Here is a 22,699-nt window from a genome sequence, read left to right on the forward strand (position 1 = left end):
GGAACCACAAATGCATTGCTAGTGCCGTATATGGACCAGCCAGGCCAAACCATGCTCCCCAAAAAGCTGCTCCCAGGCTCTCACTGCAGTCTTGTCAGGAGGAGCTTAACTTCCAACCAATGCATATAAATAATCAGTAATCCTTCCAACCTCAGTACCACCCAGCTTTCCTCTCACTCTCACCACTCCTGATTGCTAAAATTTGGACGACAGATGACACGCTTCTCTGCCTTCTTGCACAGGACTCTGACCATAATTTCACTTTCCATGCCCAGAGGCCTCCTGGATTGTGAAGGGCTGCTGTGTCTACGGCAGCACTAGCACATTCCCTGCTCCACAGTGCACGTCTGCCCACCAATCCATGCAGCCCCACGTATCACAGTAGTGATGCTAGGAACATTGCCAACAAATGGAACTATGTCAAACTAAAAAGCTTCTACAAAGCAAATGAAATCATCAACAGAATAAAAAGGCCACCTATGGAAGGGGAGAACATATTTGCAAATCACATACCTGACAAGGGATTAACACCCAAAATATGTAAAGAGCAGGACCAGTTCCTGCTGAAGGCCCGGCGGAGGGCAGGTCCAGCAGAGCCCCATGCATGCAGCAGGGACATGCCCCCCTCCCACGACTCTAGACCAACAGTCAGACCAACAGAGGCCAGGAGAGCTTATTTCCAACACCTCAGGACCCTCCAATCCCCCCCACCCCTAGTAGGTGCCTCCTTGGGAATTCAATGGGGTTGAGGTGCTGCGGTCAGAGGGGCCTGCCTGGGAAGCCAAGGAGGGCTGACGTGGAGGGGCGATCCCAGCCCTGGAGACGTGTCTGCCAGAATGAAAGGATCCACCTGGCAGGGTGGACCAGCTTGCCCCTCCAAGGTGCTTTCCCACCAAGACACAGTCGGGGCTCTGGGCCTTGAAGGACAGGAGGGAGAATCTAGACAGGAAGAAAGAACAAGTCCTGAGGGAGAAGCAGAGAAAGAGGGCTGGACCCGGGACCAGGGGCAAAGCTTATGCCCTTCCTAGGTGAGCTCAGAGCAGGTGAGAGGCTGGGATTTCCCATGTTCCCCTCAGCTTTTCCCCTGGACTTTTCTCTGGCCAAGAGCCAACATTAGGCAGGAAAGCCCCCACCCAGAAAACCAGAGCAGTGACTTGGACAAGGCTGACCGGCTCCTGAGAAAACTGGCTCTAGTCAGCATGGGCTCTGGGGGAAGAGCAGAGGGACTCCGGATGGTGCGGCAGTGGGGGCGGCTTTCACATATAAATCAGTATCCAGAATTCTGCAGAGACACACAGGTCGACTATGAGCCTGCAGGGGCGGGACTCTCATGTAGGACACTGGCAGGGAAGGAAGAACTAATGTCTGAGTTTGAATCCTGAAGGCTTTGCCCATGGCCCCAGGCCCATTTCCCCACATCCAGTCCCGTCTGTGGTGCCCTCCCTCTCCCACAAAAACTGTGTACTTCCTGGCACCGCAGCTGTGGGCAGGGCCCAGAGTCACCCTCAGGGGGAGCCCATTTTTGGCTCCAGTGGCCACAGAGGGACAGGCACACAATCTGTGAACGATTTTCAGCCCTACAACCCCTTCATGGGGCAGAGAGTGAGTTATTTTCCATTGCAAGGGTAGAAACAGGTGTGGAAAGCCATGTCCAAGATAGGCCAGACAGGCAGGCAGTAGCCAAGCTGGGGCCAGAAGCCAGATCAGATTCCTGGTCCAGCACTCACTGCATGCTCAAGTGGCTTCTCCTAGGGTTAGGGTTGGGGAGGGGACAGGACCCATGGGATCATCTTTCAGGGAGCCTTAGGGGAAAGGGAGGGGTGGAGAGATCACTCTAGTGGCTGGGGGGGGGGAGATGGGAAGTGTTTTAGGCTGTGGCCCTACCCACACCCTGGGGGGGGTCACACACACCCCACCGTTCCTGCTGGCTGAAATCACGCTCAGCAATTAGCCACCTGAAGACCCAGGCCCAGGGTCCAAGGCTGAGTCCCCTCCAGGCAGTCCTCCCGCTTTGTCCCAGCCTGTTCCACAGCTGTCTGTGCCTCTCAGTCTTCTCCTGGGGCCAGGGAGAAGAGTGTGGGGTTGGGGTGGAGAGGCCTGGGGGAACTTGCTTTGAAAATCACCAAATTTATCACCCTCCTCCAGCTCTGGACCTGGTGGGAGCAGAAGGCCCACTTCCCAGGTGGCCTTGGGGGCTGCACCCCACGCGGTGCCACCAGGTGCCTCTGCTAGCGGACTTGCGGAGACCTCATCCCGGATCAACCCCCATGTCCTCCTCCTGCTCCTTGAAATTGGCCGCCCCGCTCACGTGGCTGGGTTCTGAGTCCAGACATCTTTTCACCCCTCACACTCTCCCACCTGCCTCTCCACGGCAGAGGCACTCTCTCCTTCCAGCGTCCACCTCCTGAGACGAGGCACTGGCGGAGGGGCTGCCCTCAGCCTGGGCAGAGCTGACGGCACAAGACAGTGTTTCTGCTGCCCGTCCCTTTCCGTATGTAGCTGCTCTTGCTGGAGACTTCTTCCCGCCAAAGCAAGGGGGCAGTGGGAGGGGCAGACGCGGCAGCCTTGCCCTGATGGACACCAAATGGCTGGAGGCACGTCCCTGCCTTGAGGCTGTGAATTTGCATATTCAGGGGAAAATGACCGTCTTCCACACCACAGAGAAGAAAAATCTAGCACCTCACTTGACTTTGGCCACGTGAGGAGACACCTCTCTGCCTCCCTCCCTCCCTGGCTCCCACCTGTAGCAATACAGTCAGAACGGTCATGTCCTGCATCTACTCCTGGGCTGCTGCCCGGCCCCCTCCCCAGGCAGTGTCAGGAACTGTCTTCTCCCAAGGTTTCTCTGAACTTCTCCCCATGGAGGACCTGGCAGGGCCCAGGCTGCTCTCCACACCTTCCAGGAATGGGGCCCGGCCTTCCGGGTGTCCACTCAGGTGAGGGCCCTTTGTCCTCAGGGAGGCCCATCTGAAAGTCACGGGAACGCTGCCTGCGGAGAGCAGCCAGTACCCGGCAAATTGTTCCTGGGAGGAAACAGAGGATTCAGCTCAGTATTTAAGACGAGTACAAACAAGTTCAGCTCTGTGGGCTCACCAGACGCACCCGAGTTGTCCTGGGCACAAGGGAGCCAGCCCGCCATCCTCTGGTTTCTGACCTCTCGGGAGAGTCAGGAGCCATCTCACTCCCCAGCTCTGCGGCTCCTGTGTGGACACAGACATGGCCCGGGCCTGGCGGGTGCTCTCTCTGCCCGATGCAGAGACCGCTCGGTCCAACTGTCCTCTGTTGCGAGAAGATCCTCAGCTAGGATCCTGCCTGGCCCTGGGCCTCGGCCACCACCACAGCTGTCCCAGCAGATCCAAAGGCTGGAACCCAACCTACTTCAGAGCGAGATGCGCGCCCTGTTCCAAAAGGCCGTGCTGGGCACGGAGAAGCGAGCGAGCTCCTGTCCCCCCAGGGCATCTCCCTCGCATCTGTCCCGGTAACAGGTGCCTTCTCAGGCCCACAGCAGCTCCGCTTCAAGCCGCAGCTGCGGGACCACCTCAGGGAGGGGACGGTGCAGGACGCAGCCCACCTAGGAGGACATCTCTTCCCTCTTCACTGCATCACCCAGGGAGGGTCTCCTGAGCTGTGAAGTGAAATGAAACGGCAGCCTCTGTCCCTCCCAGTTTCCACTCTGGCTCCGGGCGGGACCCTGAGGGCAGGTTCCGGAGGGATTTGGAGCCCTTGACAGGCGTGGCCTACAGGCATGGCCCTGACCATCCGTCAGGAACTGGGACCAGAAGCTCCAGGAACCGGCTTCCATGCCAGCTCACCCCCACCTGTCACTGTCCGACCTCTTCCTGCTGCCCCAGAGGGGACCAGCTCTGTGGGTGATAGCCAGGTCAGCCACACTCCTAACGGTCAGCACAGCGGGGAGGGCAGAGGAGCCACAACAGTAGCCCAGGACTGTCCCCGCAGCCTCTCAGGGACAATTCCACTCTCTCCAAGACCCTGTGCTCTGAACGTACTAGGAGAGGCGGACACATCTCAACCACGGCACTGTACTCCCAGGTTGGTGGGCCTGAGGACAGAGCAGTGCTGGCAGGGAAGGCTGCCAGGGCTGCTGGACCCCCAGCGAGGAGGAGCCACGTCAAAGACCAGAGGGTCCTGGCGCCACTTTGGAGAGCAGCCTCTGCCCACCTGGGTCGCTCCAGACACTCTCTCGGGTGATGGTCACAGGTGGCCAGGCCAGGACAACATGGACAAGGTAAAGGTGGCTAAAAATCATACACACAAATGTGCGCTGAGGTGCCACTGTGTGGGGACACCTCCCACCGGAGAGCTCACTGCCAAGTCCAGAAAAATGACTTAAGAATTACGCTTTCTTTCAAAAACTTTTATTGTGCACAAAATGGCCCATTTCCCTTTGTAGATTAGTTGTTACCACCTTTAATCTTTTTCTTTAAACTCTCCATGTTCTGCCCCACTAAAAAAATCCCTGCTCTTTTGAAAAGATAGTGTCTCGTTGCTGGTCAAGGACAGCTGGAGGACAGCTCTAGGGGCAGAGGCCAGAGGACGCCATCTGAGCAGGGCTGCCCCTCAGCCGGACCTGAACCTGGTGGCCCTGCCCTGGCCTGGGGCTTGGGCTCACACACTGGCGTTTCACAGAGAGCCTGCCGCCCGGCCTTCAAGGGGACCTGGCTCTTGGGAAGGGCTGCGTGCATGTCCAGAGTCAGACACACTGATGCAGCACGTCAGCAGGGCACGAAAAGGACCTGCAAGTAGTGGTTACAAAATGGGAGACTGGGAAAAGTGCTTCCTAGACCCTGCGGTTGCCACGCTGCCAGGGGCTGGGCTGGCTGAGCTCGTCAGGCCCCACACGCTTCTCTGGCTAGGGCACTGGCTGGCAGCAAGGGCGGGCCCAGCACCTGGTGCTCCTGCTGCATCAGGCCTCACAGCTGGATCCAGCGTCTCTTGCAGCCACTCTGTAAACCCGTCCTCATCCCGGGTGGGCAGGGACTGCGAGGGACGGGCCCAGCAGGCACGAAGCACCTGCTAGGTGGGCGGAAGGTCAGGCAAAGGCCACACGGGCGATGAATCGGGGCTTAAAGATGGAATCTAGACCACCCTCCGGTCCCCCTTTAAGAACAGAGACTGAAACTGGAGACCTATCCCCTCACTCAGAGAGTGGGCAGTGAGGAGGCCAGGTCAGCACTGTGGTGGCTGGGGCAGCACGTCTCCTGGATTCCACAGGAGAGCATGGTGGCTTTGGACAAAGCAAAGAAGACAGCTTTCTGCTCCTCTGCGGTGAGAATGACTTTAAGCTGAGGCACGCGGTGGTTCCTGTGGATGCCCCACCTGTCCGGCCATGAAGCCTCTCTTCCCCACCAGGACTTGGCTGGAGGGCCTCACGCTGGCCTGGCACTGATGGGAACGCTCCTGGCTGGACGTGCGCTCCTGCTCTGCGGCAAGCACAGCCCCGTGGATTCTGACAGCGGCTGTGAGCTGGACACAGCTGGTCCCTGGCTGACCCACGGCAGAAGCCGGCTCCGTGGTGCCCCCAGGATGTGTGTGCAGGGCTCAGGCCAGAGCCCTTCCCATGCCGCAACAGCGCATCTCCACTAGGTGGGTCCGAGCAGGGTCCCACACCTGCTGGTACAGCCAGCCTAGAACTTCCTTTAGTAAGAGTTGTGGGAGGTGAAACCTTGGCACCAAAACTGAGGAGAAAAAGTGGGTTTTGCAGAGCCAGGATTTCAACAGGGAGGGCCGATGGCACCTGAGCTGTGCGGCCTGGCTCCCAAGGTGCTGAAATGTGTCCTTGACGAGCAAGCGGTGCAGACGCAGACGTCAGGCGCCGGGTGGAGGACAGGCAGCGGGTGCCGGGACCCACATGGGGGTCTCAGCTGACCCGAGGCCTCCGGGGCAGCAACACTACGGAGGAGGGGAATAAATAGAGTGACCAGCTCGGTCGGTGGGGACACACCTCTGTACCACCACCCCAGGTGCCAGGCCACCAGTGTCTCTGGTAAAGATACAAAAATGAAGTTGCTTCAAGTACTGAAAAAATAAGTTAATTGACAGAGAGGATATGAAGCTACCGTGCGTCTCGCCAGGCTGTCAGCTTCATTCGGTGCAAACACAGGAACAATGAAGGGAGGAGCAGAGCCTTCACCCAAAGTGAGGCGCCCAGGACAAGCCTGTCCGACCGCAGGGCCGGGGACTCAGGGCCGTCTCGCCCCCAAAGGCATTATTTTCCAGTGTTGTGAACTAAAAGCAAATTGCAGCAGCCTCAGGCCTCAGGCCACTGGGCCTCCTGACCGTGTGACGAATCTGGAGCCGGAGCAAGCCCAGCCTCGGCTTCCCTGCCACGGCCACTCCCCCAGGGCCCCGTCACGCCTCGCTTCTGGTTAGTGCCTTGGGAGCAGGAGGAGCCACGTCCTGCCGCCAGACACGCCTGTGGGGTCCCCGTGTCCTCACCGGCGCCCTGCCGAGGACTCAGGTTTCCCTCCCCACACCCACGTCGCACGCTCCCTGCTCCTCTCTCCAGAGCGCGAGGTCTAGGTGGCCTCTCCCAAGGAGGCTGAGCCACCCAGACAACCGTCTTCACCTGGGGCGCCCCACAGCACGGACGCTTGACTGCTTCTCAGAGGCACACAGACACTTGAGTGCAAACTCCCAGGAGGCGCCAGGCCTTCTCGGACCTTGGGAGAACCCAGCCTGGGTCAGGTGGATGCACAGACCAGCCAAGGCCTGGGCGGCACTCAGGACCAGTTCAGGCTGAAGCCCTTGGACAGCATGGCGGCCTCCAGGTCCTTGTCCTCCTCCTTCTCCCGGAGCCGCTGCTCCTCCAGCAGGGCCACGAGGGCATCTCTCTGCTCCACCACCTCCAGCATCTCGTTCAGGATCCTCTTCTCCTCCGACAGCTCCTCCTCCGTCTTCAGGTGATCTGGGTGGAACCAAACACGTCAGGCCTGTAGGGCCAAAGGCAGCGGCCCACCCCGGCCTCCCATCCCCTCTTACCTTCCACGGCCATCCGCTCGCGGAGTTCCTGCTGCAGGCGGCTCTGCCGGTCTTCCAGCTCCAGCTCCCGGGCACTGGGGTTTCGGGGGGTGGGGGGACAAGCAAGTGACTGGGGGACACACCTCCTCATCCCCTGAACTAGGAAGGGTCTGCACTCCTGCTGGAACCAGCCCTGAGCTGACGGCCCCCCAGCACCCTCCACCCAAGGCCCTTGTCCCTGAACTAAGAAGCTCCTGCCGGGACTGGCCACTCACAAGATCATCAGCTCCGACTCGTAGCGCACCAGCGCGTTCTTCTCCTGCACCAGCGTGAACCACTCCTGCATGAGCTTGGGATCGTCCTTCTTGCCCATGCCTGCCAAGAGAGGGCGTGTTGGGCCAGCGGTGCCTGCTGTTCCCCCGCCGCAGGAACCCTCACACTGGGGCAAACGTGCAGAGGGCCCAGCGGGATCAGTCAGACGCTCCCAGGCCAGGCCCACGGTTTGCCGACGGCCACCAGGGCACCACGTCCCCAGGGCCAGACACGCCTGCGCCTTCCTCTGTCCTCCCGGCCCGGCCCTCACCCCTCGGCAATTGGCCGCAGCTCGCCTGGACCCCTCTCCTGCTTGACCGCTTCCTCGGGGTCCGTTTTAAGTGCTCTGCTCCCCTTCTCATTCGTCTGGTGTGTACTTGGTACTTGCTGGGCACCAGGTCTGCTTTGAGGAGACCAGTCTAATGAAGAGGAAACAAACTCGCCTTCCTCCTGGGGACACTTGCCAGCCTGTGCTGGGCTCTGACTGCTCAGGGCCGCTGCGCCGAGGCCTCCTCACCTCACACTCTGACCAGAGGCTACCTCTCTCCACCAGTGCCCTTCTGGCCTCCTGACAATGCTCCCAGCGACCCCTGCAGGGCAGACGCAGTCCATCCCAGGGAGCCGTCACCAGGGACTCTCACCAGGGCGGGGAGACCACGGGCTCCCTGCTTTAATCCAGGCCCAGCAGCAGCTTCTGGGGTCGGTGCCGCCCGCGGTCGGCTGATACCCAAGCCTCCACTGGGAGCAGCCTGACCCTGCTGGGCTCAGCTGCAGCCGGAGGAGGGAAGGGGGAACCTTCCAAGGAGCCACACCCCACAGAGGGGACACGGAAGCCTATGGCTGTAGTGCAGTCTTAACCAAAGGCGGAAGGCAGGCTGCCAGGGGCTCCTTGCTGTTTTAGGGTTACAAGCCACCTGACACTCTCAGGAAGCCTGGGGACTCTCTTCCTAGAAAATGCACATGAACACATCCAACAAGTGTACACAGGGGTTCGCAGGCCTCCCCACGGCCAGGCTGAGAGCTCTCCCCAGCTGCCTATGTTCTGTGGGTCACTGGTCAGAAGTTCTCTCCCAGGAAAGCCAAACCCAGAAACACACGGGCAACTCTCAGGGACCCTGACCTCCTACCGACTTCCTGGGTGCCGTGTGCCTGGCACATGCGGCCACGCTCAGGGAGGCAGGACTGAACAGCATTCGCACGAGCAGGGGCTGTGCCTGCACTGAGCTGCCCGGAGCCCTGGCCCATCGGGCCCGCCCCTGCGGGGTGTCAGGCCCAGCAGGCTCAGCTCTCTGGCTTCAGAGCAGCTGTGTTCAGCTTCACACACTCCTTTCTGAGCATCTCTGCACAGCGAGCCACGGGGTATGGAGGCTGGAGCTCCGAGGCATGCAAGCCCTCCAGGCCCTGGGAAGCCTCCCTCCCTCCTGCTGCCCCAGCACAAGGACACCCCCACGGCTCCAGGGCAGCAGGCTCTGAAGAGGCGGTTGCATGGATGCAGGGGAGTGGGGGGAGAGTCAGAGGTGAGCGCCGGGGAGAGCAGAGGAAGGTTAGCAGTGTAGCTGGGGCACACTCCCATCCCCGGCCCACATGCCTTGTCAACCAATGACAATCTTGTCACCACAACAGACTGCAAACCAGACAAACTTAAAGAAAACACACACTCGGCAAGACACAGGGCAGAGAAGTTGCTTTCAGTGGTTGTTTTGGAGAGAACTGGGGCGTCTGTGCAGACCAGTCTCTGTAAGGACAGTATTCCTTGACTCCACCAGCACAAGCCACTGCCGCACGGCGGGGGGCTGGTCACGTGGGCTCAAAGCCCGACCACAAGTGGTGGCCCAGTGTCGTGGGATGCCTGCTGCGGCCCCAGAGGCCCTCAGAGCAGGAGCTGGTTTGCCCCGTTCCCCGTCCTCCCAGGACAGTCACAGGGATACTGTACCTCGTGAGGAACGGCCACATGCTCTGGAGCTTCCTAACAGGGCTACCAAGTGTCAGAGGAGGGAGGGCAGAGAGCTGGTTTTGGGTCCCTTTGGACGAGTGTTGCTACGAGCCCTGGGAGGCAGTAGGGGGGGAGCGGGGTTACGTTACCTTCCTGGACACAGCAAGGGCAGAAGGAGAGAGGTCGACGCCGTGGAGTCCCGCCACTGGGCTCAACTTCAAAAAGGGCCAAACAAGGAGGAGGAGGAGGAGACAAGACAGACAGAGGAGGAGTGTGGAGCAGAGAGGGTCAGGGGAGGTGACGTAAGAACAAGCAGAGGACAAAAGCATAAAAAGTGAGAAAGGAACAGGAGGAAAAGAAAAAATACAAGAAATGGAAAAGCAGAAGCAAGGGAAACACAGTCTACAAGTGAATCAAGTCCTTTCTCCAGCGGGAAACTGAACAGGCAGGCCCAGGCCCGGGGCCGGTGGGCTGCTCCCGCCTGCTCTGGTCCTTCCTTGCGCGGGGGGTGACATCTGGGAATCACTATTCGGTGGCCTTTTGGGTTCTGGGTTCCCTTCTCAGAAACACCCAAAACCTGCAGGCCAGAAGTCAGCGCGCATGGACGAGTCCAAGGGCTGGGGGTCTGCGGCTGGGTCAGCGTGCCCACGGGGAGGAGCTCCTGGCCCTGGAGGCAGCTGCCATGGAGGCAGCTCTCCATCTCTGCAGAGAGGTGAAGCCACAGGCGGGGACACTATCACACGTGGGCCGTGTGACAGGCCAGGCCAGAGACTCAGTGAAATGGAGCTGGGAAGAGTGGCGGACGGGGACCCCGGGAGCACACAGTGCGCAGAGGACTCGCTGGTGCTGGGGGGCCTGGGGCCCTCAAGGAAGCGGGGAGCCGCTCAGCAAGGGACCATCACAGAACCACAGGCCCACGTGGGCTGGTGAGTAGGGGCTCCGTGGTCAGAATTAACCCTGTTCAGGGGAACAGGAGGGCCGAGCAGACACACTGCTGGGTAAGAGGCCATTCACTTCGCAACAGGGCGAGAGCAGATGCCTCTTCCTTGTCAGCACTTCTCCACTCTCCACGGGGCACGGCAATGAGTCTGACACCGGGTGAAACTGCAGGACTGAGGCCAGGGGCTGCGTGTGTGGTGCGTGTGTAGTGATTATGTCCAGTGTCTGCAGAGGCATGGCTGTGACCACGTGCGCTGGGGAGGCGAGAAGGTTGCTCTCTTACAAGCACCCTCTGTAGCTCATCTGCACCCAACCTTCTCTTGTTTCCACGCTGGTGCCCGGGATGCCTGGACAAACCCAGAACTGCAGGGTCACACCTCTGACGTCACACACACAGGCTGCACTCATTAGCAAGGGACAGCGACACGACACACAGGCAGATGCATCCAAAGGAAGTACGTGCCTGTAGGTGCAGTCAAGACCGTTCACTTCCAGACATCACAAAGCACAGCTTCTAGACCCGATCACGCAGACCACGTCCCTGGACGCTCCGTCCAGGACAGAAGACGCATGAGATGACAGAACAGTACTCAGGACGTGAAGTCCTCTTGCCGACCGGCAGAGCAGACAAGAAATTTCAGAGGCCGGGGTTGGGGGCCGACACCAGCGCGGCTGCGAGCCCTCCTCCACCCTCCCCACAGCCCCGCTGTTGCCACAGCACGTCGTCTTTTATGATCAGAAAAAGCACCCAGTAAGTACTGTTTGAAAAGAAGAAACTGAGGGGGGATGTCAGCCAGACAAAAGGAGCTCCAGGAGCCCGAGCCCGAAGTGAGCATGCAAGGGGAAGCTCAGAGCCACTGACACAGAGCTCATCTCCTGCCTGCCTGGGGACGTGAGGGACACAGGACTCGGTCCACTAGCTGTAGGGAAGAGACTTCGTCACACTTTTCACGTCTGCTTCTGGGTAACGTCCGGGTGATGGCGGCAGCCATGGCCCTGAGCGCCCTGCACGCTCGCCCGCAGACATGATGCCATTGGCACCCACCCTCCGCAACACCAGCGGGTGACACGGGTCCCTGAACTTGGGAAAGCTACAGGGTCTCACCTACAGCAGGGTCGGCTCCACAAGTTCCCGAGGGAGCAGGGAGTGAGCGTGCTGCTAGGGAGCCCCGGCCCCCACAGCTGTCGTCTCCTCTGGGCCTGCACTGGCCCCGTGGCCCCACACCTGCAGCTCCTGTCTTCAGATGAGGGGCCTGAGTCTCAGAGGGGCTGAAGGTGGTGCAGCCTGAACAGAACCCGGCTTTCTGTCCTCTCTGACGGACGGGGGTCCTTCCTCCAGGAGTCACGCACACAGCCCACTCCCAGTGCAGACCCGGAAGGGCACCATGTCACCCTCCCCCGTCTCTGCAGAGACCCAGAGAGGGTGAGTGAACTGGCTGCAGACACAGTGGAGCCAGGTCTCACTGCCCTACGACAGGGGCTCCCACAGGGCCGCGTGGCCCAGGGCTGGTCCCGGGCCCGGCGGCAGAAGCGGCAGCTTCAGAGCAAGCCCCCGCCCTCTTCACAACACCTGTGCCTCCTGTGTTTCCCGCTTCCTCTGGCTTCGTCATAAAGGCTTTGTCCAAAGCCCTGCATCCTCCCCTCCACCCCATTGCCTAACAGAAACATACATCAGGATAGCTGGAAAAGACAGACAAACCCTCAAGACATTGCATCTGGCGTCCAAGTGAGACACAGACAGACCCCACCCCCTTCCTTCTGGGAGCTGAAACCCCAAGACCCTCCGAGACTGAGGGAGAGAAGGGCTTGGGGCCTCGGTCGGACGTGTTGTAAAGCCTGGAGGGGCCAGGACCAGGCCAGCTCCACCGGGGACGAGCAGCTGGCACGGGGTTGCCTGGGGTTCCGGGCCTCCAGGTCGGTCACCTAGCGCCGCCTGGGGCCACGCAGCGCCGCCTGGGGCCACGCAGCCACTGGCTTCCACACTGGTGCTACGTCAGAAACAATCAGAAACACCTCATAAGGATCGTGGGCTCATTTTAAGGACCATGTAAGAAACTACCAAATTACACAAGAAATGTTCACTGAGCACGTCTGATGCCCTGGGCATGGTGCCAGTTAAAACACATCAGGCCATTTTCTCTAAGAGCCAAAATAGGAAAAATGTCCTGGTTGGAAGCAAAAGACAAGAGCAGCTGCAGCAGAAGCCAGGCCGGTGGCCCTGCCTCAAGGGTTCCTGGACAAAAGGAGGGCATGGCGGGGGCCAGCCTGCAGCCAAGGGGCTCCTCCTCACCCAGGGCCTCCCTTTTCCCCTCCTGGGCAGCCCCTGTCCCTCTACTGGACAGAAGAGATTCCCCACAGCCTCAAGCTGGAGGGGTCTCCACAGCCAGCGCCTGCAGACCTGGGAGGGGCCTGCTCGGGAGACAGCTGGGTTCCAGAAGTCCCCAGGGACATTGGCTGTGCCCTAGAGGTGCGGACACTAGGGACAGCGGCAGGGAAACGGGCTTTTCTAAGGGCTGAGTTTATGACTGTACTTCCACGTGAAAAGTCAGAATTCCAAGGCACCCGCTCACAGAAATCACAGGATATCACCTTCCATGGGCTCAGAGCCGCGCCCATATATCTTGACACTGCAGCTCGTCCTCCGGCCACACTTCCAGGAAGCTCTGCTCATGCCCCGGCCTCCAGGCCCCAGGCTCCTGCCCCCCACCCCCGGCCCCACCACCAGCTCTGGTCTGTCCCTGCCCAGTCCTCTTCCGGGGCATTTCCGTCCTGACACCTTTTATCCAAGTCACATTATAGAAATGGCCAGGGCCGGGGAAACACCAGGGGCACCTCTTGTGCCCAAGCTCAGTCTAGCAGATTAAACTTGCAAGAGAATTTATTGGTGTTTCAGGCATGAAAAACGGGGCCTCTCACCGACTTTCTCCCCTGTGGTGTCCAGGTCACGTGGCCTGGAGCAGGAGGACTGACCAGGGTCACACACGCCTGCGAAGCACCAACGCCCGCCCCAAGGGCAGCCTGCATGCCCGGTCCACACCTGGGGCCACACCGAAGCCCGCAGCTGGTCTGCAGGGCTGCGGGAGGCCGCGACGCGGTGGGTGGCAGGGCGCAAGGCTTCCAGCCCCACGGGCCTCGCCTACGTACATGCGACAGGGCCGGGGAGCTGTCTCGTTAGAAAAACTCAGTACAGAATGAACCTCTAGACTGAGGGAAAAACAAAGGCAAGAAAAAACAATGTGAAAATTGAGATACAATACACACACACACACACACATACACACACGGGCTGGGACGCACACACGCAGGAAAGCTGGGGCTCCTCAAGGATTTAAAGTTCCTAAAGCAAAAACAGAGCCAGGCTAACGCTCAGACCAAACAGACCAGCCAAAAAGCAGGCAGCATCAACTGTGAAGTGAGCACAAAGGGGAGGCTCAGGAGGGGGGAGCAGGCAGCGGGGGCCTCCCTGCCCTTCCCCCTCCAACAGCAACAGCGGAAGCCCCTTCTCCAGAGCTCGGAGCTGCATTTCTAAACCACTCACGTGCTCTCCATTTCCTCTTGACACACACAAATCAAGCAGTGAGGTCTTTGAAAACTGGAACGAGGCACGTGCACTTTCAGCAGAAAGCTCTTCGGAGGGTGACTGTTTCGCCTGCCGAGCCCCTGCCGCCTACCTGGTCCCGGGCGCCAAGACTAGCGGCTGGGCGGCCAGACCCACCCACTGTCCTTCAGTGGGTCCTTTGAAACCACAAGGTCCAGCCTTGTGCCAAAGGGACGTTTACACTCTGCGGCTCAAGAACATACTTCTAAGAGGCTTAGCGCCTTTAACTGTGAGCTGAGGGTCACGGAGACCCCGCAGGAGCCAGACGGGGGTTGGGCAGAGCCCGGGACAGAGGCTGGCGGGTCTCCTCTTGTCCACACACGCAGCACAGGGGCGCTGGGTTTCTGTGTGGCCCTTTGGGGGTACAGTACAGAGAAGCAATCAGGGTCTACATTGCAGGCTCCACATTGCAGGAGGGTAAATTTGCCCCCAAATACCAAATATTACTGAGTGCTCTAAGAATGAAACATCAGCGGAAACTGAAAAAGGGTCTGATTCTGGCATCTACGCTTTCCTCCCGGAGCTTCTGGGGGAGGGCCCAGGACTGTGCTCTCTTCGGAAGGGCAGCAGCCTCCGTGCAGTGAGCAGAGCCTGCGGAAGTCTGGACTTAACACAGGAGTCACCAAGGGCTGACACAGAGGAAGAGAACCATCACAGGGGTTATAAAGCGTCTGACGTGGGTGCCGCACTTCAGAGACACGCTGAGCTTCTTTTTCTATTTACGTCATTTTCCCCGGGAATCTGTTGAAATTCTAGACCTGGAAGGCCGGTAGCTAGAGTCCAGGGACAGAGAAATGGAAACAGCCAACTACTCACGTAACAGGGGCAAAAAACCCCGAACTAGACACCTGATGTAATCAGTGTGACTACAGTATTCGAGCTGTGAGGGAAGGATGATACAATTTTAAAGAAATGGGTTTTGACAGTTCTTCCCAGATTTAAAAAAAAAAATTTGGGGGGGAGGGAGAGAACTAGGTTTATCTATTTACTTATTTTTAGAGGAGGCACTGGGGATTGAACCCAGGACCTTGTGCATGTTAAGCATGCGCTCTACCACTGAGCTACACCCTCCTCCTAAGATTTTGAATTAAACAAAAAAGTCCTCACATATTCAGATTCGTCTGGAATTGATACAAACGTTCCCCAGAGACAGTCAGGAGGAGGTGGGAAGGGAGCCCAGGACGCAGAGAGTGAGGGTGGGGAAGCCCAGGGTGTTAGCTGGGGGGAGGTGGCTGTTAGCTGGGGCACAAGCATCAGCCCTTTTACAGCATCGGTGGCCACGAGGTGGCAGCCCCTGGTCCAGAAGCCCCAGGGCTCTGAAGGGACACGGATGGCGGCGGAGCCCTGGACCAGAGCAGAGGCCAGTTACAGCCCGCCCGTGGAGGAGGAAGCTCGGGGCCGGCTTCTGTATCGGTGGAACTCCTCTAAGCACGTGGCCCTGTCTGAGAGTCGGAATCACAGAATCATGCTTTGGTTATTAAATGAATGGGCCAAGAAGTGACTCTAAAAAAAACATTGTGGTAAAAACTGAGAGAGAATGACCTTTGCCGGCTGTTCTGTTTTAAGAAAACTTCCAGGCAAGCTGCCTGCACAGGTGGATAAGGAGGCCGGACAACGGGACTTCAGGAAGGCGCCAGGCCCCCTGGGAGCCACTGCCTGCCTGGCACAGCTCCCGACAGGAGGGCAACTGCCCACGGTCTGGAGGTGAGCCTCTGTGCTGGTGTTTCTTTCACGCAGCACCAGCGGTGAGCTTCATACAGCTGGACACCAAGAACACTGAGCTCCGCTCCCACTCTAGAAGGCGTGAACCTAACACAGCAGGCTCTCCTACTTAAGAATCGCCTGGAAGCTCTGTTGGAACAGTAATCAGGCCCCTGCTCCAGAGCTCCCTATTTGGAAGGTCTCAGGTGGGGCCTGAGACTCTGCATTCCCCACGCTTTCCCAGGTGATACTGGCACTGCTGGCCGGGGACCACATGCTGAGAACCACTACCTCGGACATTCCCTGTCTGTGTTTAAAGGAGCTGCAAAGCAGTCCCCGGACAGAGCAAGGAGAGCGGGAATTCTTACAGGTATCTGTCATCATAGCCTCTGGTCAGTCGAGGCAGAGCACAGGCGACCTTTCTCACGCACACGCTCTTTCAGGGGAAACGTGGGCGTGACTCCTCACGTGCGTGGTTCCTGCGTGTGGCGGGCAGTGAGCTTCCTAGTGGATGTGACACAAGTCATGAGGGATGGGATTCAGGCAGACGTCACACCAGCGCGCGTGTGTGCGACTGTCTGTCGCCACTGCTGTCAAACTCGGAGACATCAGAGGGAACAGGACGCAGGTGCGAGGGTGATGGGCTGGGGCGGGTGAGCTTTGATTACAAGAAATCAAATAACCCTGGGCAGCAAAGCTACGCCAAGCCTGCCTGCAGCGCACACGCTGCCCCATCTGAGCTGGAAGAGGGCCTGTGCTTTGCCACGGGTTATGGGCTGAGCCCTGCGTGTTGGAGCAGGCGGGGGCGGGGGGGGGGGGGGCGCCAGCAGGGTTAGTGTCGCCAGCAGATGCTGCATACATACCACCCAGGTGCAAGTCGACGAGCTCACTGTAACAAGACTCTCCCCAATAGTCTACAAGGAATCGGTGAGAGAGTTACTGATCAGACACCCTCCTGTCCCCCAGCCCCAAGCAATCAGTGGCCTGCAGCGTAAGAAGCACCCAAAGATGCAGCAGGTGGATGAAGGGCAGCAGGCAGAGCACGCATCTCCCTCCGAGGGACTCGTGCACACTCGTGGTGTACACACACATGCTGCAGCTGTAGGCCTCCTGGAGGGACAGGTGGCACAAAACCACAGGGCACAGTATGGACAGCCAATTACTGTGCAATTCCTGGTTACACCTCCAATCAGGATGGAGGTTTTGGCTCCGCTGGGACTCAACCTCATCCAATTAAGAAAACTTTAAAAGATTCAAGGGCAGATTAGGGCTACTGACTTCCTTAGTTTCCGAATTTCAGGAGCCCCAAGCTGAGGGGCTGAAGGTAAGATGTGAACACTCTAAAGAAGCTGTGCCGGGACCCCAGCCCTCGGCTCACCCACAGCACGGGAACCCCAGCCCTTGGCTCACCCACAGCATGGGGACCCCAGCGGGCAGCAGAACCACTTTTGTTGGATGGGTTTGAGATGAAGGAGACCATGTTTCTTCTGAGCCCAGGCTCCTCATGTTGCCAGCCTCCTCTAAGGGCAGGAAGCCAGTGGTGACTATCCAGGCAGCCAGCATTTAGCTCCGTGGCGGCCTAGCCAGAAGCACATTCTTCGCTCACCCGGGACCCCAACACAGGCGCTGCTGAGGGCATCCCCCTGGGACCATAAACAAGCCCAAAACACAGAGTGTTCGCCACCCTCCCTCCAAACCACAGTCTGACAGCTGGCCCTGCAGCACCTGGTCCCACTCGAGTGCTCCCCTTCGAGGGCACATGCACCAGAAAGCAAGAGGTAACCCTCTGGTGGCTCTTTAGCTCATGCTTGAGGCTGACCCTGAGTCAGGGTTCCAGAAACAAAGAAGGCTTCCCCGGTGCCCCCAGCCAGAATCTGTGTGTCTCAGTCTTGCCAAGACTTGAAGGCTCTGAACCTAACCTTGCAGTCCAGATGTGCAGGAGCCTCAAACATGTTGAGGTCAAAAGGCTGGCACGTCCACCTCAGAGTTCTTCTCTGCAAGGGCAGTGTGGCTATCAGCCTGACCCCTCAGAGAGCCTTCAGGTGAGACCGAGCGGCCGGCTCAGGGAAGGAGCTGACCAGTCCAGAGGACTCCGGACCGCCCGCTCAGTGAGAGCCAGGCGCAATGTGCAAAGTTGAGCCTCAGAGACGAGCTCCGCAGGGCAAGGACAGAGCCACTGAGGCTTCTGACAAAAGGGAGACTAGGAAGCGATGTGCTTAAAACAAAAAAAAGCAAAGTAAAGCATTTGGAAATACATTCCTGGGGTCAAAATGCTCCATCTGGAGCATTTCCCAAATGTATCATGGGAATCTCCCAAAGGAGGCACCACAGCCCATCTCTGAATCAGGAGACGTGTTTCTGGGTAGAGGTTGGGAAGCCTTGCTTAGCAAACTCTAGACCAGAATAGTGGCTTGCATCCTGCTCTGTGGAACCCTCAGGTCCTTCAAGGGGTGCTCCAGCACTCTCCCAAATATCCGATTCACAAATACTTTTAACTCATCATTGAAAAGCCTGAATAAGACACACCACATTCGAATCTTTGATCCGCCAACTTGTGACTCTCGGAAGCCCACTGACACGTTAATCTGTGCTGCCAGGTAAACTCGCTTCTGTGAGGCCCTCAGGACCAGGCTTCTTCCACCCTCGGTGTGTGAGTGTCTGTCCTGCCTGTGATGTGTGGGATGAGGACACGTGAATGGTCGATTTCAATCCCGGCCTGCAAGCAGAGTCTCGCGGGGAGCCTGCCGGGGGCGTCCCGCCAGGGGTCGCAGGAGCCACAGCACACAGCACAGCAGTTCTGTTCTCTGTCCGTCTGGGAGCTTTTATCTGAGATCCGTTCTTCGTAAGGAATTTGAACTGCTGTTGGACTTGTTAGTGATTCCGCTGTGAGAACAACTCCCGCTGCTCCACTTACAGCTTCGAGCACCCAGACTTCATGCTGCTCACGTCCTAAGGTTCCAGAGCTGCAGACAACCTGCCCCCGCTTACAGCAATGGCCTGTGTGTGTCACCTGCATCCAGTGAGGGGCTGGATGCTGAGGTTATTAACCTGCGTTTTCAAATTCATGTTTACTAACACTTGATTTTTTTTTCACTTTGAACTTGAACTTATAACTTGGTTTGTAGAAAACCATTCTGCTGCTGACAAGTCTGAAAACCACTGACTCAGATGAAAATCTGGTTGTATATTTTTATGGAAGGGTAATTATCTAAATAACTAGAAAGGAGCATTTTGGCAAAATCCCAGGCCAATCTTCAGCGGTTTGTCTTCTCTGACCCCTGGGCAGGCAGCAGTCTGAGCATCTCGGCCTGTCATGTAAATACTGTGGGGCCACCAAGGACAAAGGCAGGGCAGCCAACAGGTGCACCAGTGCCTCATGGAGCCATTGACCTGGGCGCCCGCCAGGAACGCGGAGCCTGTGAGGAGCAGGCAGGGTGTCTTCCTCGAGGACCTACTCTGACTGTGACTGTGACTCAGTGTGGGGAGACCTACCGCACCTTCCACCTGGGCAGGAGTGATCTGCAGGGAAGGTGAGCGGGAGCGTCGCCAGGCCAGGTCAGGTCCCTTTCGGCATCTCTGTCCCTAGAGCGAGCAGCAAGCGCAGGGCCTGCGGGTCCTGTTACCGCCGGGGCCGGGCGTCTCTGGTGGGGTCTGGCCAACTTCCTCCAGGGCTCAGAGCATGCAGGGCAGGGAGCAGAAGCAAGCGTGGGGGGCCTGCCAGGGGCACGCCTGCTCCCGGCACAGGGGCCGCTTGCCTTGTGCGCACACACCCCCGGCTGCCGGCCTCTTGGCTGCTGAGTGGGTCAAGTTTCCACACCTTGTCTGGTGGCCTGGGCTTCGGCAGTGAGTCAAGTGCCAGGTAAGGCACAAACCCAGGACACCACAGCCTCATCTTTCTGCCTGGTCCCACTTCTTCACCCGAAAATCATCCCTGAGTCAACCGTCAGCTGCATTTCATGGCCGTGAGGGGCCTGGAAAGGAGACCCACTTCTGGGCCTGACCTGACTGTGCCCAGGAGCAGCGGTCACCACGAACGCATCTGATACTAGCACTCACTCAGCAGCCAGCCACCAGTCAGTATTCCAGCAAGAGCACAGGCAGCAACAGGCTGCATTCATGGTCCTCCTGGTCCTCTTTCAGTCTATAGACAGCCTGCCCACCTGGAGACCCCACCCCTCTGTCATACCAGAGTGAGGGAGCAGGAGGGGCTGCCACAAATCAGGTCACTGCCTGTCTGCATCCCAGCCCCCTGGCTGAGGCCCTGCTCTCCACAGAGGGATGGAGGCTCCCTATCCAGACCCCGGACTGAGACCCAGGGCCTCTGGAGAAGGCAGAGGGTCTCCCCATGCCTGGGCTGGGGCCACAGCTGGGGCCGGCCCAGTGGTTTCAAGGGCCTGAACCAAGAAGGCTTCCTTGCTTTACTGGAGTCCGACTTTGCTAGGCCCACTCATCAGCTCTGGGGACAGCAGCGTGACAGCAGCCCCGTGGTTCTGCCCTGGGAAGCACAGTCACCAGCACAAGGCCCTCACAGCCACTTCCCAGGGTCTCCTCGGTAAGGGCTCTGCCCTGAGTGACTGGTTCCAGGACAGAGCCTGGGTCCACACTGGGAAGTCTGTGTTCTTGGCCACAGGAGAGGCCCTGTGGGGTCAGGAGGGGCCCTGTGCGTGCAGTTCTGTGATGGTTCCTTGTGCACAGCCTCCCTCGTTCCCAGTCAATCTCCTCGAGAAGCTGATGGGAAGGGGTGGGAGTAGGGAGGTGGCCCAGGGTGCCAGCAGCAGAGGACGGGGAATGAGGGGAGGGCGAGGCCTGAGATGGGCGGAGGGTAGCCACACACAGGTGCCTTCCTGCTCCTCCAAGGATCAGAAGCCCCAGGTCTCAGTAACGAGGGGACCCAGAGAACCTGCTGGAAAAGCAGCTGACTTCCTGGGAGGCGTCGTGACACTAGCCTCCCATGGGGTGGGTGGCTCCCCATAGGAGAGACCTCTTCTCCAGGGACCCAGGCTGTACCTGCTTCCCCTCGGAGCGCCTTCTCCACGGCGACCCCTCTCTCCTCCAGCTGCCGCTGTTTCTCCTCCACCTGCTCCAGCTGCCGCTGGATGATCTGCAGGCAACACAGCAGGGTCAGGGAGGGAGGCGAACAGATGCGGTGGACCACTGGGGGCTGCTCGGATCGCTGCACGGAGACTGCGCATCGCATCCGGCGGCCTGCCAGGCCCTTCGCTGGTGAGCACCGCAGGCATGGCCTGGCCGACGTGGGAGGGCCAGCCCCTCTCGGGCAGGTTCTGGGAAGGAAGCAGTGGACGCCTGGGGGCAGGTCCTGAAGGGCAGGTTCCTACTGTGCCAGTGCGGCTCCTCAGTCTTGTAGAAATCCTGTCCCTGCGTCCCGTGGATGACAAGCCAGGACCTGTGTGGAAGTGCGTAGAGGACCCCCAGGAGATGGTCCACCCCAACGCAGCAGCTGATGACATTTCCACACAGAAAACGAAACACAATGCAGGCACCCAGTCACGCAGGGTACGCGGACCCAGACTGAAGTCCAAGGAAAGGACTAAGAAGGACTAAGCGACAAGGGGTCCAGGGCGAACTGTGGCCCCAGAGGGACGTCTTCATCAGTGCTGACTTGCTGTTGGTGTTTCTCATCGTTGTGGACTTGATTACTGTGCTAATCTTTATGAACAGAATCATGTACATGTGCTTTCACCTAAAAATCCACATCGTATTTAGGTATCTTTTCACACTTTGCATTAAGAAATTACTTTTTGCAAAAAAAAAAAAATCTGGAATGGCCTGGGTACCACAGGATCTCTCTGACCTCTAAATCCCAGCCCCATCAGAGGCCAGTCGGTCACTGCTGCCTACGGACAGCAGCTCTTGCAGGTGAACCGGCTGGCCTCACAGCGACCACCCCAGAGCTGGGGGTCCAGGAAACTCAAGCTCAGCTCCTCCCTCTGCCAACAAATACCCCCAGACTAGGCTGCTGTGGTCCCATCAAGGCAGGGGCTCAGGTGAGGGACAGCCCGCCTGCTTTTGCTCTGCCCTCATCTGCACGGGGACCAGCTAGGGGGAGGAGGTGGCTTTCCCTACTCACCTGGGCGCGGTGTAGACGCTTTAGCTCCTCCTGCTTGGCCTGCCTCCGAGCTGCCTTCTGCACCCGCCGGGTCAGCTTGGCGTTCAGCTCCTCCTCCGTGTAAGTTCTTGGCTGGAGGGAGAGAGAAGGGCTTCCTCAGTTAGGTGTGCGCTTGTTGGCAGGGCGTGGGGACCAGAGGGCAGGCGAGGGCGAGGCGTGTGCAGACACCCAGGCCCTTGTCCCTGTGGGAGCCCCACATACCACAGGGCACCTGGAAACCTGCCTGGAGACACTCCCCAGGGTGCAAGGACAGGAGGCTGAGTGCACACTGACTGCCAGCAAGTTAGAAGGACAAAGACCAGCATCTTTATCGCTGGGCTCACTCATTCCCATGGAAGGAGGTCTGCTCTATTCAAGACTGCAGGGGTAAAAGCGCTGGTCAGTTTCCCCAAGCCTCCTGCTCATAGGAGGCATATAGGGAAAGGAAAAAGAAAAACAAGGATCCTTCTGTGTGTGTGGTGTTGAAAGTCACTTTCTTCAGATGAGCGCTGTTTACAAGGTTCTCTTCAGACGTGACATCGGAAGTAAACAGGGATGCTTCTATGTTAAGTCAGAGTGAACCCAAACTAACTAATGCAGGCAGAAGAAGGGGTGAGGTGATCCTGGACAGACTCTGGGGCCTGCACACTGAGAGGAGGGAGGACATGGTCTGGCAGGGCTGTGCGCCGTCAAGAACCGAGGGGGCATCTGGCCAAACACAGTGCAACTGTGAATGACTGGGGTGACCGCTGGGAGGCAGATGTCTCCAGGAAGATAAAAAAAGGAGCATTTATGGACTTTAAAGGAACTTGCAAATTCAACCCCTAGTGTATCCTGCCGGCACGGACAGCAGACTCGGGGTTCCAGCGTCCCAGGTGTCTGCTCTGCAGCTCACGGAGCCCAGGACTCGTGAACTCCCAGTTCCTGCAGCGTCCAGTCCCCAGGACAGCCCTGCTCCCCATGGCCTCTGGGTGGAAGCAACACACATCCTCCAGCCTGCGGAGAGCAGGGTGTCACACCCTCTGTCCTGCGGGGCTGGATGACATGGTTGGTGAGGGTGGGGCTGGCGGGCCCGCCGGGGTGGGGGGAGTGGGACAATGCCTTTGGTACCCACCTTCTCCTGAACCGAGGC

At 58.7% G+C, this 22,699-nt stretch overlaps 1 protein-coding gene across 6 annotated transcripts in view; it reads right to left on the bottom strand.

Annotated features, from left to right (window-relative positions):
* Positions 1-4,359: 4,359 nt before the first annotated feature.
* MICAL3 (microtubule associated monooxygenase, calponin and LIM domain containing 3) overlaps positions 4,360-22,699 on the bottom strand; it is a 143,888-nt gene continuing 125,548 nt past the window's right edge. For 4 of the 6 annotated variants that reach the window (XM_072954453.1, XM_072954451.1, XM_072954450.1 and 1 more), the window contains 7 exons: positions 21,550-21,660; positions 20,469-20,562; positions 7,562-7,709; positions 7,254-7,353; positions 7,000-7,073; positions 6,587-6,925; positions 4,360-5,910 (listed from right to left, as the gene is read on the bottom strand). In XM_072954453.1, coding sequence (XP_072810554.1) covers positions 5,733-5,910; positions 6,587-6,925; positions 7,000-7,073; positions 7,254-7,353; positions 7,562-7,709; positions 20,469-20,562; positions 21,550-21,660 — 1,044 coding nt within the window. In that variant the 3' untranslated portion in view covers positions 4,360-5,732. Of the gene's footprint in view, positions 5,911-6,586; positions 6,926-6,999; positions 7,074-7,253; positions 7,354-7,561; positions 7,710-16,324; positions 16,376-20,468; positions 20,563-21,549; positions 21,661-22,699 lie in introns of those variants that run through there. The other 2 variants (XM_072954452.1, XM_072954454.1) reach the window with 2 other exon arrangements.

This window comes from Vicugna pacos, chromosome 34, assembly GCF_048564905.1.
Source record: "Vicugna pacos chromosome 34, VicPac4, whole genome shotgun sequence".
NCBI classification, from domain to species: domain Eukaryota; kingdom Metazoa; phylum Chordata; class Mammalia; order Artiodactyla; family Camelidae; genus Vicugna; species Vicugna pacos.